The sequence below is a fragment of the Peromyscus eremicus genome, chromosome 15 (assembly GCF_949786415.1).
Source record: "Peromyscus eremicus chromosome 15, PerEre_H2_v1, whole genome shotgun sequence".
NCBI lineage: Eukaryota > Metazoa > Chordata > Mammalia > Rodentia > Cricetidae > Peromyscus > Peromyscus eremicus.
Genome location: NC_081431.1, coordinates 58,138,463 through 58,151,768, shown reverse-complemented (window position 1 = coordinate 58,151,768; position 13,306 = coordinate 58,138,463). Strand labels below are relative to the sequence as shown.

Below are 13,306 nucleotides of genomic sequence, written 5' to 3'. Positions count from 1 at the left end.
TTCCAAGGGGACCCGTGACCCACATGGTGAGAGGAGAGAATAGATTCCTCAAGTTGTCCTCTGATAGCCACACTTACACTGTGGCACACGTGTGCACCTGCTCCTTAAAATATATTCATAGTTTAATTGGTAAAGGCTTTGAGTAGATATTTTCCTAAAGAAAATAATCAAACGGCTGGTGAGTGCTGAACAGCGGCCCATCCGTCCGTCGGGCAGTACAGAAAAGCAGGTCAGACCCACAGCGAGGCGCCACCTCCCCCCTCAGGAACACCATAACAAGGGAAAGCTTACGACCGGCAGGCACTGTGGGTGGGAACACACACTCATGCCATCACCCTGGAAGAGAGTTTGGTGACTCCTTAAAATACCAACACAGTTCCCACACAACCTAGTGATTTTCCTCTTAAGTGTAGCCAAGATAAGTGAAAACATACGCGGCTATTCATAATAATTCATAAGAAAAGCCCCAAAGCTGTCCATAAGCTGGTGAACAGATAAATAAAAATGTGTTATTTATGTAGTGGAATACCATTTAGCAGGAAGAAGCAATAAAGAACTGATACAGGACGGGCAATGGTAGCACACGCCTTTAGTCCCAGCACTCGGGAGGCAGAGGCAGGTGGATCTCTGTGAGTCTGGGGCCAGCCTGGACTACAAAGCGAGTTCCAGGACAGCCAGAGCTACACAGAGAAACCCTGTGTCGGAAAACCAAAAACCAACCAAAAAAAAAAAAAAAAAAAAACTGATACAGGCTATAGTATGGATGAAGCTTAACGCACTAAAGGAAAGATGCCAGTCACAAGTGGACATGCCAAGGCACACCTATTCCAGCACCTGGGAGACCGAGGCAGTAGGATTGTGAGTTCAAGATCAGCCTATACTGTATAGTGAGATCCTGTCTCAAAAGCAAACAAGCCAGATGTCAAGCATGTGTATCTTAGAAATGTGTGCACGTGACACAGGAGAAGCTGATGTCAATATAGCACAGCCCTGTCCTGTCGGGACGTGAGTTGAAGAGGCACACCCCCCTTGGAACAGCAGAACAGTGTGAGAGAGGGCTCGGAAAGCAGGTAGAGCTTGGAGGCTTGTGAGAGCATAGCATTAAATGAGGACCAGAGTTTATGCTCATCTTGTTATAGATGTGTATGTATAGATATGCGGTTATAGTTACACATATATGCACAGTATATATAGCACATGTATATGCATGTGTGATTATATAATACGTATATTTAATTATATATACATATATACTACACACACACACACACACAGAGCCCCTGTGTGTGTGTGTGTGTGTGTGTGTGTGTGTGTGTGTGCAGTAGTGCAGAGTACAGAACCTAGGCAAGCACATGCTAAGCAAGGACTACCATTTAATTATACCCCAGCCACATAGTGGGGGAAACTGTATTACTAATGGAATAAAAATACCGTGGTGGCCGGGCGGTGGTGGCGCACGCCTTTAATCCCAGCACTCGGGAGGCAGAGCCAGGCGGATCTCTGTGAGTTCGAGGCCAGCCTGGGCTACCAAGTGAGTTCCAGGAAAGGCACGAAGCTACACGGAGAAACCCTGTCTCGGAAAACAAAAAAACAAACAAACAAACAAACAAAAAACACCGTGGTACTACTATGTCCAGTGGGATGCTATTTAGCCACTTAGTGTTGAAGACAAACTGTAAAGGAGAATATAAATAAAGCAGAGTGCCGACCTATGTGTGGTATGGTCGAGACATAAGACAGAATGAATACTGGCCTCAAGTGTGCCACATGCCTTAGCTCTCTGGTTGGTAGAATCACGGGGGTCCCCCGCCCCCAGCTTGTGTCTCTGCCTCTGTCTTTCTTCCCCGTCTCCTCGGGTTTTCCTGTCTCCAGTGAATGCCACCCCTTTGCGCTAGGACTTCTGGGAGGAGCAGGGCTACAGATATGGGCCTGAAAAGGTGGGAGAAGGTCCTGAGCAAGTGCAGGAGGCCAGCACAGGAAGCGAAGAGGCTGGGAGTGTCCTGTGTCATGGAGACAGGCAGAGTGCAGGCCGAGCCTTTCCGTGGAAGTCAGGGAGCGCAGAGGCCCACGCGACCTCAGTGATGCCCTTGGTCCTTCCTAGAGCCCCGGGAGGTTGGATGCAGATTCCTCCATTCCTGGATGCCTATGACACAAGAAATCAGTTCGCAAGCTTTGGAGCCAGGCAGGTTCCGTCAGGCTGGGAGAGGCCTCAGGACTGTTCAACTCTGCACCTGTTTCCCCAGCTGTTAAGTAAGAAGAATGTGAAAAACAAAGAAACAAAAAGCCCACCTCAGATCGTTGTTTCGATTTGGTAGCTCACAGGCAGCAGGTACCTGTTGGGTAGCTCACAGCCCCAGCATGCCCGCACTACCTCACCTGGGGCTGTTGTCTCTGCCCATTGTGAACTCCAAGCTCAGCCCCATTGGGCTGCAGAGGGTGAAACATCCACAGTCTTTAGTTTGGAAATGTCTCCTGGTCCTTTGGGCAGAGCTTCTGGGAGGTTCATCCTGGTCTCTTCCTCCCCCCACCCCCAGCTGTCCGCTCTGCCACCATGAGAAACATCTTCAAGAGGACCCAGGAGCCCATTGTGGCTCCTGCCACCGCCACCACGGCCACCATGTCGATGCCTGTCAGACCTGCGGACAACTCCACGGAGAGTACGGGCACTGGGGAGAGCCAAGAAGACATGTTCGCCAAGCTGAAGGAGAAATTCTTCAACGAGATCAACAAGATCCCCCGTGAGTGACCCTGGGGGCCAGGAGGGCTGCAGGGCTAGAACTGGGAGGCCTGTGACAGGGCCGGGCCTGAGGAGGTGGGGTGCCGCTGGGATGGGTTGGGGTGGGCTTCTTCTTTGGGTCTCAGCTTGGGGTTTTCAGGGAACCCGGTAAGGCATGGGCTGGGAGTATGGTCTAAAAATTAGTGAGGCCGCTGGGCGGTGGTGGCGCACGCCTTTAATCCCAGCACTCGGGAGGCAGAGACAGGCAGATCTCTGTGAGTTCGAGGCCAGCCTGGTCTACAGAGTGAGTTCCAGGACAGGCTCCAAAGCTACACAGAGAAACCCTGTCTCGAAAAACAAAAACAAAACAATTAGTGAGGCCAGGAAGGGACTTAACTGTTACATGGTCCAAACTTCAGGGGGTGAGTCCAACTCTATGTACAATTTTAAAATTCCACCAAAGGATAAAAATAAAAGGTGAAAAAAAAATATGAGATAGGAATCATTATTTAGGTTTCCAGCAGCATTTAGAAACTGCTTTGTTTTAGAGTGCAGAAAAACGAAGCTTTCTGAGCTCCTGGGAAAGGCTCTCCCTGTGGAACCAGGGTTCCCTTTGCAGGGTCAGCCACACTGGTGGGAGCCAGGGCCTCAGGACAGCAGAGAGCATCAGGGGGGGCGTTAGGGGCTCCCCAGCCCCTCGGGCTGAGCAAGGCCAGCCTTCTAGGGGAACTAGAGCTCAGGAAATTTTTTTGCCTCTGGGTCAGGCCTCTGAGGACTGTCCCAGGGCTGGGCTCCTAAGGCTCTTCCTTCCCTTGGTTGTGATGAGGTTAGCCAGTCGTGTGCCGATCAAGTGACTGGAAAAGTCTGGAAACAGCACCAACTGCTCTTCTTCCACACGTTCTCCAGACTGCTAACTCAGCAGGCTGTGTCCACAAGGGGGCAGCGAAGAGCGAGGTATTCATATACCTCATGGATCTGTGGATAAAAATGTGGGGCTGGAGAAGAGGGAGTCACAGGCCCAACCCACATTTGTCCATGCTCGGGATGAGGGCTTGGGAGGCGAAGTGTGTTGACTCTGGGGCTCTGTGCGTGGGCAGTGCCGCCCTGGGCTCTGATCCCCATGGCCGTGGTTGACACTGGGGCTCTGTGTGTGGGCAGTGCTGCCCTGGGCTCTGATTGCCATGGCTGTGGATGATGCTGGGGCTCTGTATGTGTGGGCATTGCTACCCTGGGCTCTGATCCCATGGCCATGGTTGACACCGGGGCTCTGTGTGTGGGCAGTGCCGCCCTGGGCTCTGATCCCATGGCCGTGGTTGACACCGGGGCTCTGTGTGTGGGCAGTGCCGCCCTGGGCTCTGATCGCCATGGCCGTGGTCGCTGGCCTCCTACTGCTCACCTGCTGCTTCTGCATCTGTAAGAAGTGCTGCTGTAAGAAGAAGAAGAACAAGAAGGAGAAGGGCAAAGGCATGAAGAACGCCATGAACATGAAGGACATGAAGGGGGGCCAGGTAGGACGCTGGGGAGCAGCTGGGAGGGGCCCCGGCAATGGCTTCTGGGCTTCCACAGCCAAACTGCTCCTCCTCTGTGTGAGCTGTCCCCTCCGCACTCTCCACACGGGCCGTGACGGTTGCACCTATAGAGTCAGGTCAGCCACCCCAAGCTGGAGGGCAGGGACTGAAGTCCACCTCAGCATGAGCTCACCCCTGAAAAGGCAAAAGAAGGGGACAATGTGTGGACTCCCAGGGAGGCCACTGGAATAAAGTGCTAGACACCCATGATGACGACCAAGGGAGACGTCGTTAGGTAACACCAGATTTTCCTGCCAGGAGAGACGGAAGGGCAGCTACATCAGGCTGGGCGGGGTGGGGACTCAGAGGAGACGGGGGTGGGACATGGGGGTGGGACGTGGCGTTTGGGGGTAGGGTAGGTTTAAAGACACCAAGACAGGACCACATGGAATCCATCACTCTCAGATAATGGTGTATCCACCCCAGCCTGTTGGGGTTGGCTTCAGCAGGTCCCTTGGCATATCAGTCCCTCCGGAGCCTAGTTCCTCACAGTCCTCTGTTGTCTGTTTGGGGAACGACTGGGAAGAGTCTTTTCTCAAGGCGTCATCATGAAGGCTGGAAGGAGGGACTGACCTCAAAAGACAGCCAAGGGTCATGATGGCCTTTGAGTGCGCATGCGTCTGTGTGTCTAGGTGGGCCTCAAAGGAGCCTACAGAGTGTATGTGTGTGTGTGTGTGTGTGTGTGTGTGTGTGTGTGTGTGTGTGTATGTGTGTGTATGTATGTACACTGTGTTAGTGTATGTGTGTATGCATGCATATGTGTGTATATAAGCGTGTTCCTGTGTATTTGCATGTGTGCATGTGTGCACGCAATCCAGACTGATCTCATCGAGCAGCCATGACTTCAGGCTGGCCTGAGCTGAAGGATTTGCTCTGATATCACACCTCCTTCTCTTTCTGCTTCTCTGGACTCGCCCTGCTCCTGGCTGCCCGGACTGCAATCCTGGTATGTCTCGCCCAGGTTGGGTAAATCTGAGCAAAGGACTGATAGGGTTGTACAAGGGAAGTGATTCCCCTGCCTCAAGAAGCTACCTGGCCTGTGGCAAAGTGCCTGACCCCTCAGAGAGGAGAGATTCTTGCCCAAGCCAGAGTCATGCCTTCCAAGTGTGGGGCTGGGTGTCTGCCTGGGCATCCTGATGAGCTGTGGGGGAGCTGAGACTCTGCACACATGCCACTCACCCATCTCACATGCTGGTTTCTGCGGTCTGTCCTGTACGATGCAGGCAATACAGGCCCAAGCCCGGGGCTCTTCCCACAGAGTCCCCCCCAGGGCTCTGAGTCAGGGTTTGGGGCAGTTCTGTGTTGTTGTGAGGGGCAGCTGCTGCCTTCTCCTGTAAATGCCTTTCTCTCCACCCGCAGCTCTCCTAGGATGACGACGATGCAGAGACAGGCCTGACCGAAGGAGAAGGTGAAGGCGAGGAGGAGAAGGAGCCAGAGAACCTGGGCAAATTGCAGTTTTCTCTGGACTATGATTTCCAAGCCAACCAGGTGTGTGGGGCTGGGCAGGGGGCAAGGTGTGGGCGGAAGTCGTTCCCTAGAGGAGGGAGGCCTTGCCTCTTTCCGTGGAGTGGACGGTTGGAAGCCACGGGGCATATATATCCTTTGGCTCTGGTCGTCAGTCCCCTCTGGGGAAGGTTTCAGGTGAACTCTGCCAGTAATTTACTTGGCTATTAACTTGAGCTTGGCCTGGCCCCACTTCCCAGACTCATGTTGGGGTGGGCATGGGGGGTGGCGGTCTGCAGGAGACCCATCTGGGGCTAGATGAGCAGTCCATGGACCCAGACACCTTGTCTCCACAGCTCACCGTGGGTGTCCTGCAAGCTGCTGAACTCCCTGCCCTGGACATGGGTGGCACTTCAGACCCGTATGTCAAAGTCTTCCTCCTCCCAGACAAGAAGAAGAAATATGAGACCAAGGTGCACCGGAAGACACTGAACCCCGCCTTCAACGAGACCTTCACTTTCAAGGTGATGGCAACCGGAAGGAAGACTCCAGCTCCCCCTCTGCCCCTAGGTTCTGCACACCTTTTCCCGGTCCACAGCCCCAGCTGGAGCCCTGGGCCATGCTCAGTGTGGCACAGTGGCAGGCCGCAGTAGCCTCTCTCCCATCTCACACATTGGTTTCCAAGTCTGCCTGGTCCCTGTGGGCAATACAGGCCCAAGCCCGGGGCTCTTCCCACTGCATCCCCCCCAGAAGTGCTCAAACCACCTTGGCCCCTTCTGACCCCATCTGTGCCCTACAGGTGCCATACCAGGAGTTAGGAGGCAAGACCCTGGTGATGGCCATCTATGACTTTGATCGCTTCTCTAAGCATGACATTATTGGAGAGGTGAAGGTGCCTATGAACACCGTGGACCTTGGCCAGCCCATCGAGGAGTGGAGGGACCTACAAGGCGGGGAGAAGGAAGAGGTGAGTGGAGAGACCAGCTCTCAATGCTCTGAGCGGAGGTTTGGGGTCGGTCTGCTGGGTTAAGAGTCCAGCTCCCCACTGCGGGCTGTTGACCCGGGGCAAGCTGTTACCGCCTTCTTCTTCTTCTTCTTCTTCTTCTTCTTCTTCTTCTTCTTCTTCTTCTTCTTCTTCTTCTTCTTCTCCTCCCCCTCCTCCTCTCCTTCTTCCTCCCCCTCCTCCTCCCCTTCCTCCTCTTCTTCCTCGACCTCCCCTTCCTCTTTTTCTCCTCCTCCTCTTTTTTTTTTTGGTTTTTCTCGAGGCATAGTTTCTCTGTGTAGCCTTGGCTAGCCTAGAACTTGCTGTGTAGACCAGGCTGGTCTTGAACTCGAAGAGATCCACCTACCTCTGCCTCCCAAGTGCTGGGATTAAAGGCATTCACCACCACTACCAGGCCTAGGGGAAGCTTTTTAAACTGTGGCCTTGGTGCCTTTGTTTAGAGGCTTCCAGCTGGAAATTAACTGCCCATGCGAAGTGCCTTGTACAGTGCCTGGTGTCTGTCAAGCAAGCCATGGGATAAGGACTCTTGTGTAATATTAGAGGGACCAGCCTTAATATTATACATCCCAGGGGCTCAGGAGAGAGAACTACTAACGGCGAGGACTATTATCAGGAAATAGAATCTCAGCACACCAAGCTCTATAGTCCACTTGCTTTAATTCCTCTGGCATAACATCCACATATACACAGCTTCAGTTCTGTTCTCGTGCCTAGCTCCTTTCTTGCCTGATTTCTCTCTGTTTATCTACTGTTCCCTCTTAAATTCTGTCTTAATTCTCTCGTCTTAATTCTGCCTCATCTAGGTCCTTTTCACCTTGTTCTTACCCAGCTAGGGCTTCCCCATCTGACTCTTCCTCATCTTCCATCTCATTCCTCTAGTCCTCTCTTTTAGCCCTTCAATCTAGTTCTTCCCCATCTCAGTTTGTTACTCTCAAGTTCTTACCCATTTAGTTCTTCCATTCTCTTTTCTCTTCTCTGTCCTCTATGTGCCCTGGAAAGCCCAGTATAAAAAGGGAGGGTCTGAGCTAAATTGTGTAAAGCTATTTACTTAAAGTCCACCTCACCTAGGTGGTGTCTCCTTGTGGAATTTACCTTAAGTCAGGAGACTTGCATGTGGGTTGCTATCATTGTTAGTCCTCGGAAGTTGGGCGCCCACCTGGGTGGTGTCTCCTTTAGTCCTTGAAAGTGGCTAGGGGAGATATCTGATTCCAGAGAAAGCCTTTCCTGAGGCTGTTCTCCAAATGCCTGGAATGTGTATGTCTAGAGAGTGATCAGTCCACACTGTTAGCCCTTCTAAGGGAAAAGTCAATTGGGAAAACTATGAAGGCACACATGATTTTCATAACAGAAGACAGCTGATATATAACAAGCCAAGTTACACCAAAAACTCCTTGGAATTTGGCTTCCTCTGGAGGAATTCCCTGATTCTTCCAGGTAGTGACTTTGCCACAACCAGCTGAGTTCTTATGATATATTCCTGCGGCCTGCAGCAAAGGACGCCATTATTATTGTTCCTTTTGAGGTCCCACTGTCAATGAGATTCTATGCCTCAGTTTACCCACAAGAAAAGCCAGCTTTAATTCTATAGGATTCTCAGTGTGTGGCTACAGCAATCCACCCCTCATTTACCGGGTGCCAGAACTCCCATTCCAGCTACTTTGCCGGCATCAGTCGCGTGTTTCAGCCAGGGTCCTGAAGTTGCCTGCACGGTGCTCAGTGGAGAAGCAGGGAGCACTCAGTGGAGGAGCAGGGAGCACTCAGTGGAGGAGCAGGAAGCACTCAGTGGAGGAGCAGGGAGCACTCAGTGGAGGAGCAGGGAGCACTCAGTGGAGGAGCAGGGAGCACTCAGTGGAGGAGCAGGGAGCTCTAGGCCTTCTTCTGTAGCTGGGGCCTGCCCTGTTGTCCGAGATGAAGGAAGACGTGTGTGATTGGTTGGCCTTACCCTTACCCTGGTGGCCCCATCCTTGAGAGACTGGGGGCTGGCCGAGGCCTTAGGTCAGGAGTCCCGCCCGAGAGCTCTCCTGCCTGCTATACCGCTGTCTGACTCTGAAGAAGAGTCCCCCCCGCCCCCCGGCAACCTGGGTGGCCTTGCCTTGTCCACACAAAAGTGTTAAGTGACAATAATAAAGAAAAGGAAAGTGCTTCGAAGCCTTACACATCACTCTGCAAGCCCAGTGGCTGATGGGAAAGGACGGCAGCAAGCCGGAACCACCAGGGAAGAGGCCTCCCAGCACCCCTCGGCCTCCCAGCACCCCTCGGCCTCCCAGCACCCGCTCCTTGTGCCCTTGTCGCCCCAGCTTGGTGGGGATCTGAGCCTACCGAAGGTCCGCCAGGTGTGCCAGGTCCTTCCCTGTGGCCTGACCTCTGCCTTCTTGAATATCAGCTTCCTCGGGCCGTGGCTGGGAACTGCAGTGTGAGGTTCTGATGTCAGAAGCTGAAGATCACCTCAGCTACAGATGTGGGGGCTGGTGACTAAGGGAGGCAGCCAGAAATCACTGCTTCGGCAGCCTTGGCAAGATGGGGTCAGCCACACTGGCTACCCTGGGGTAGCGGAGGTGACCTAAGAACTGCTTCTTTCCCTGGACAGCCAGAGAAGCTGGGTGACATCTGTACCTCCTTGCGCTACGTGCCCACTGCTGGGAAGCTCACTGTCTGTATCCTGGAGGCCAAGAACCTTAAGAAGATGGACGTGGGGGGCCTTTCAGGTAATGCAGAACCCCCGGGTGCCAGTGTGTGGCACCAGTGAGCCAGTTACTGAGTCCCCGGAGCTGACAATAGAAAGCATCTTGCTTGTTGTGGGCACAGGCTTCCCAGTCTTACCTTTCTTCCAGGCTGCCTCTCCACATCTGAGTCCCTTCCCATTGCCCTCTGGCCATGCCCACCGGGCCATGGAGAAGACAGAAGAATTTCATTCTCCAAATGAGCGAATGATGTAGGAGTTTTCTCAGGAAGTGTGGGAAGTGGCAGGGCTTAGCCCAAAGTCTGCCTTTCTGCCTTTCTGCCTTGCCACCAGAGTTGGGGGATATTTTTCCAGGAGAGGATGTAAGCTCTGCCAGCTCTGTTCTGGAAGGGGGTGCTCTGGGTTTCAGACTTACCTGACAGTGAAGAGGGCTAGCCTGTGCTACAGGATGCTGGTGGGGAAAGCATACTTCCTCTGCAGAGCCCCCTCAGACAATAAGCCCTGTAGCTGGGGTTTGGCTCCGTCTTGGGCTGGTCATTTCCCTTCTGTGTCCTCAGATCCTCATCAGCATGACTGGACGGGGTGGGGGCGGGGCGGGGCAGAGTGCGCTTTGACTTTCTTTTCTGTCTCTGGCTTAGCTCAGGCACCTGGCCAGCTAGTCCCCACACTTCCTCACAAGGCCTTTCTTAAGCTCAGAAGCCCCCCCCCCTCCCCCGACTTCATGCTCTAGGAATCCCTAAGTAAACGGGTGGCCCTTAACACCTTTCCCCACCCTTGGCCTAGATGACGTTTCTGCTTTTGAGGCTTCCTCTCCCTTCTCTGGGCTTTCCAAGGGCCCGGGGCCAGCAGGGTGGAGGCCGGTCCGATCCCGAAGTGGCCTTGGGACACCGGGAAGGTGGCCAGGGCTGAGGAGTCTCTTGGGTTGGGACTCTCTCTGCAGACCCCTACGTGAAGATCCACCTGATGCAGAACGGCAAGAGGCTCAAGAAGAAGAAGACGACCGTGAAGAAGAAGACCCTGAACCCCTACTTCAACGAGTCCTTCAGCTTCGAGATCCCCTTTGAGCAGATTCAGGTGCTTAAGCCTCGAGGGCCTTGGGCTCTGAGCTCACCAGACAAGCATGGGGAGGTAGAGGACAGCTGTGGAACAGCTGTGCTCATGTGGGAGAGGATCTGAGTCCGACGGTGCTGGGGGGGGGGGACCCTGGAGAGGACTTCCCTGAAGGGCCCCCATTATCTGAGCAGATGAACGTGAACTAATTTTTAAGAGCCATATAGCTCCTTAATGTATGTGAGGAACACTTGTGTTTTTATTATGTGTCCACTGACCTCATTAGAGGCCACTCCTACCCCGTAAGGTCTTACAGTTCCTAGAGAGATGTACATGCTCCTGTATACCTGCTGGCAGAAATACAGGTTGCCTTTAAAAAAAAAAAAAAAGTTTGAGCTCCATCTCCATGTCCACTGAAACTTCACTGGGGCTGGGGCCGGAAGCCACTTCCTTCCGTATCACCTGCAGTATAGACTGACGGAGAAGCACGTATATCACGGGTTCGGTTCCCACTTCTCCTCTGAATTCCTCCCTTTCTTGGCTGCCTTGCAGAAAGTCCAGGTGGTTGTCACTGTGCTGGACTATGACAAGCTGGGCAAGAACGAAGCCATCGGCAAGATCTTCGTGGGCAGCAACGCCACAGGCACCGAGCTGCGGCACTGGTCTGACATGCTGGCCAACCCCCGGAGGCCCATCGCCCAGTGGCACTCTCTAAAGCCAGAGGAGGAGGTGGACGCACTCCTGGGCAAGAACAAGTAGGGCCACAGCGGCTGGGGCCGCATGCCCCCCGAGGACACTGACAAGATCCAGAGCTATCAATACCTCAGTTATGCGACCTTAGAGGTTTCTTCATTTGTTTGCAGTGTGTCCCGTTTTTCCTTCCTTTTTCTCTTTTTAAAGACCAACTTCCTTTTGGTGGCTGCGTGAAGGGAGTCCCCGAGGAGGCGGAAGAGAAGCCTGGCTCTGTTCATTGTCCCAGGAGCTGTCCTTGTGCATGCCCTGTCCCCTCCCTCTACAGGTTCACACAGGTCTCGCCCCCAGTGAGGCCCTCTACTGGCGGAAAGTCGAAGCAGTTCCTGCTGTTCCTGGGTTTTGGACCAACAAAATGGTAGCACATACTGTTTCTCAGTGTCAAGGCAACACAATGGCCAACGTTATGTGTGTGTGTGTGTGTGTGTGTGTGTGTGTGTGTGGTGTCCGTCCTTCCATCCATCCGTCCATCCCTGCCTGCCTCTGTCTTTGAGTCCTTCTCTTCATTTCTGGAATGAGCCTCGGACAATGAAGCTGTGTAAAAGGAGAAAGCCTTCAGGGACTCCAAGATGAAGAGCGCCCGCTGCCTAAGTGGAAGGCCTGTCAGCGTGTGAAGAAGGCCCAAAGCCCTGGTCAGATGCCAGAAGCTCTCAGAGTCCTTGCGAAGGGCCATTTGGAAGGCCGCACGATGTGGTACTGGATGTGTTCAGAACCAGGACCAAAGCCCTTCATGCCATCAGAGACTTCCTCCTGTCAGTCCTGGCTTCCCCCAGGAGTGTGGTTTGGGGGGACATTCATGGAAACAAACTATTCACTGGATTGGTTGGACTCTACCAGGGCCTACCAGCCCCAGGATTGCATTCTTGTTGACAGCATCAAACGATGAAGAAGCAGGAGTCCCATTACTCAGAAAGCCTAGAACTGAGCTCCTGGATCTTTGCCTCCTCCAGTGGGAGGCAGACGCTTCCTCCCTCTGCGGAGTGCAAGCAGTACCGCGTCATTTACATTCACGCCCCATCTTGCTTTTGCTTCTGTTTCTCTTTATGTGTTAGTGGAAAAATACTGTCGGAAGCCAAGCACTCTGCACAGAGCCAGAGACCTGGGAGAGGAAGGCTTGAGTTGTTAGGTCCCTTGAGGTCCAGGTAAGGAGGAGGTGGCAAGGAGGGGAAGCATGGACGGTTAGTGAGGGGCTCACAACTCCCATTCCTGAGGCCCTGGGGCCTGGGGCCTCCTCCGTGATGGTAGCTGGCAGGGGCCCAGGCAGAACTGTGGCCAGGCCCCATCCTTCTATTCCCTAGAGGCACTTTCCTCTGAATGTCAGAAAACAGGGCATTCATTTCAAATGAGTGCTGGAGGGAACCTGCTAAGGTTTCTACCCTGTGTTCAGTGTACCCTTCCCTCATCCCTAACTTGTCCCCACTATTGATAAAAAGCCATATATATGTTTGTCAGGCTGGCACTGAGTAGCCTTCCAAACCTTCAGCCTGGGCAGGGAGTTAGCCCCCGTGTAGCCAGAGGCTCCTCCTTTCCCAGCTTGCTTCCCTTGAACCTCTCAGGCCCTGTTTGCTTACCACAGAAAATACACAGCTTCCCGGGAGCCTGGGGGAGGCCACTCTTCAACATCAAATGTGGCAGAACTTGGCTCTGCCCATCCCGTCCTTCCCGCCTCTCTTAGGTCTGATGGATGGTGTGGTAGTTTGGCTTGGAGAGCCCGGCATGAGGAAGGTGCTGAGTGTCTCTTAATTTTAATGAAAATGGGAGATATGTGGGTTTGCTTTGCTGTTGGGTCTAAGTAGGGAATGAGTTAACACCTCTACCAGAAACAGACTGTGAAGTGAGGTTTGGCCTGCCTATCTTAGGCCCTTGGTGCATGGGAAGTTCTGCACTTTATACACTCTCTCTGTGTGTATCCTAAACACAGAAGGGAGGACTCTCACAGGATTATGGGCTGTAGTCCTTGGGACCAGAGGTATGGTCATGATAGAAAATTGTAGGACAATAGGGTACAGAGTCCAGGTGCTTGAAGAGTGTACCAGGGTCCTGATATGGACGTTGGAAGTGTTTTCTATCCCCAGAGCTGTGGAACTTTGGTGCTT

At 53.2% G+C, this 13,306-nt stretch overlaps 1 protein-coding gene across 1 annotated transcript; it reads left to right on the top strand.

The window, feature by feature from the left end:
- Positions 1 to 2,551: 2,551 nt before the first annotated feature.
- On the top strand, positions 2,552 to 11,219 carry Syt2 (synaptotagmin 2). Its single transcript, XM_059280868.1, has 8 exons — positions 2,552 to 2,738; positions 4,058 to 4,224; positions 5,653 to 5,772; positions 6,084 to 6,251; positions 6,527 to 6,694; positions 9,318 to 9,435; positions 10,351 to 10,484; positions 11,013 to 11,219. The coding sequence occupies exons 1-8, from the start codon at positions 2,552 to 2,554 to the stop codon at positions 11,217 to 11,219; spliced, it is 1,269 nt and encodes a 422-aa protein (XP_059136851.1).
- Positions 11,220 to 13,306: the final 2,087 nt, after the last annotated feature.

What these genes read in the sequence shown, in the direction of transcription:
- Syt2 (XM_059280868.1), top strand. Translation starts at nt 2,552, where the DNA reads ATGAGAAACATCTTCAAGAGGACCCAGGAGCCCATTGTGGCTCCTGCC. An exon ending in AGGACATGAAGGGGGGCCAG is followed by an intron (nt 4,225 to 5,652) that starts GTAGGACGCTGG and finishes CAGCTCTCCTAG; the next exon opens with GATGACGACGATGCAGAGAC. An exon ending in ACGAGACCTTCACTTTCAAG is followed by an intron (nt 6,252 to 6,526) that starts GTGATGGCAACC and finishes TGTGCCCTACAG; the next exon opens with GTGCCATACCAGGAGTTAGG.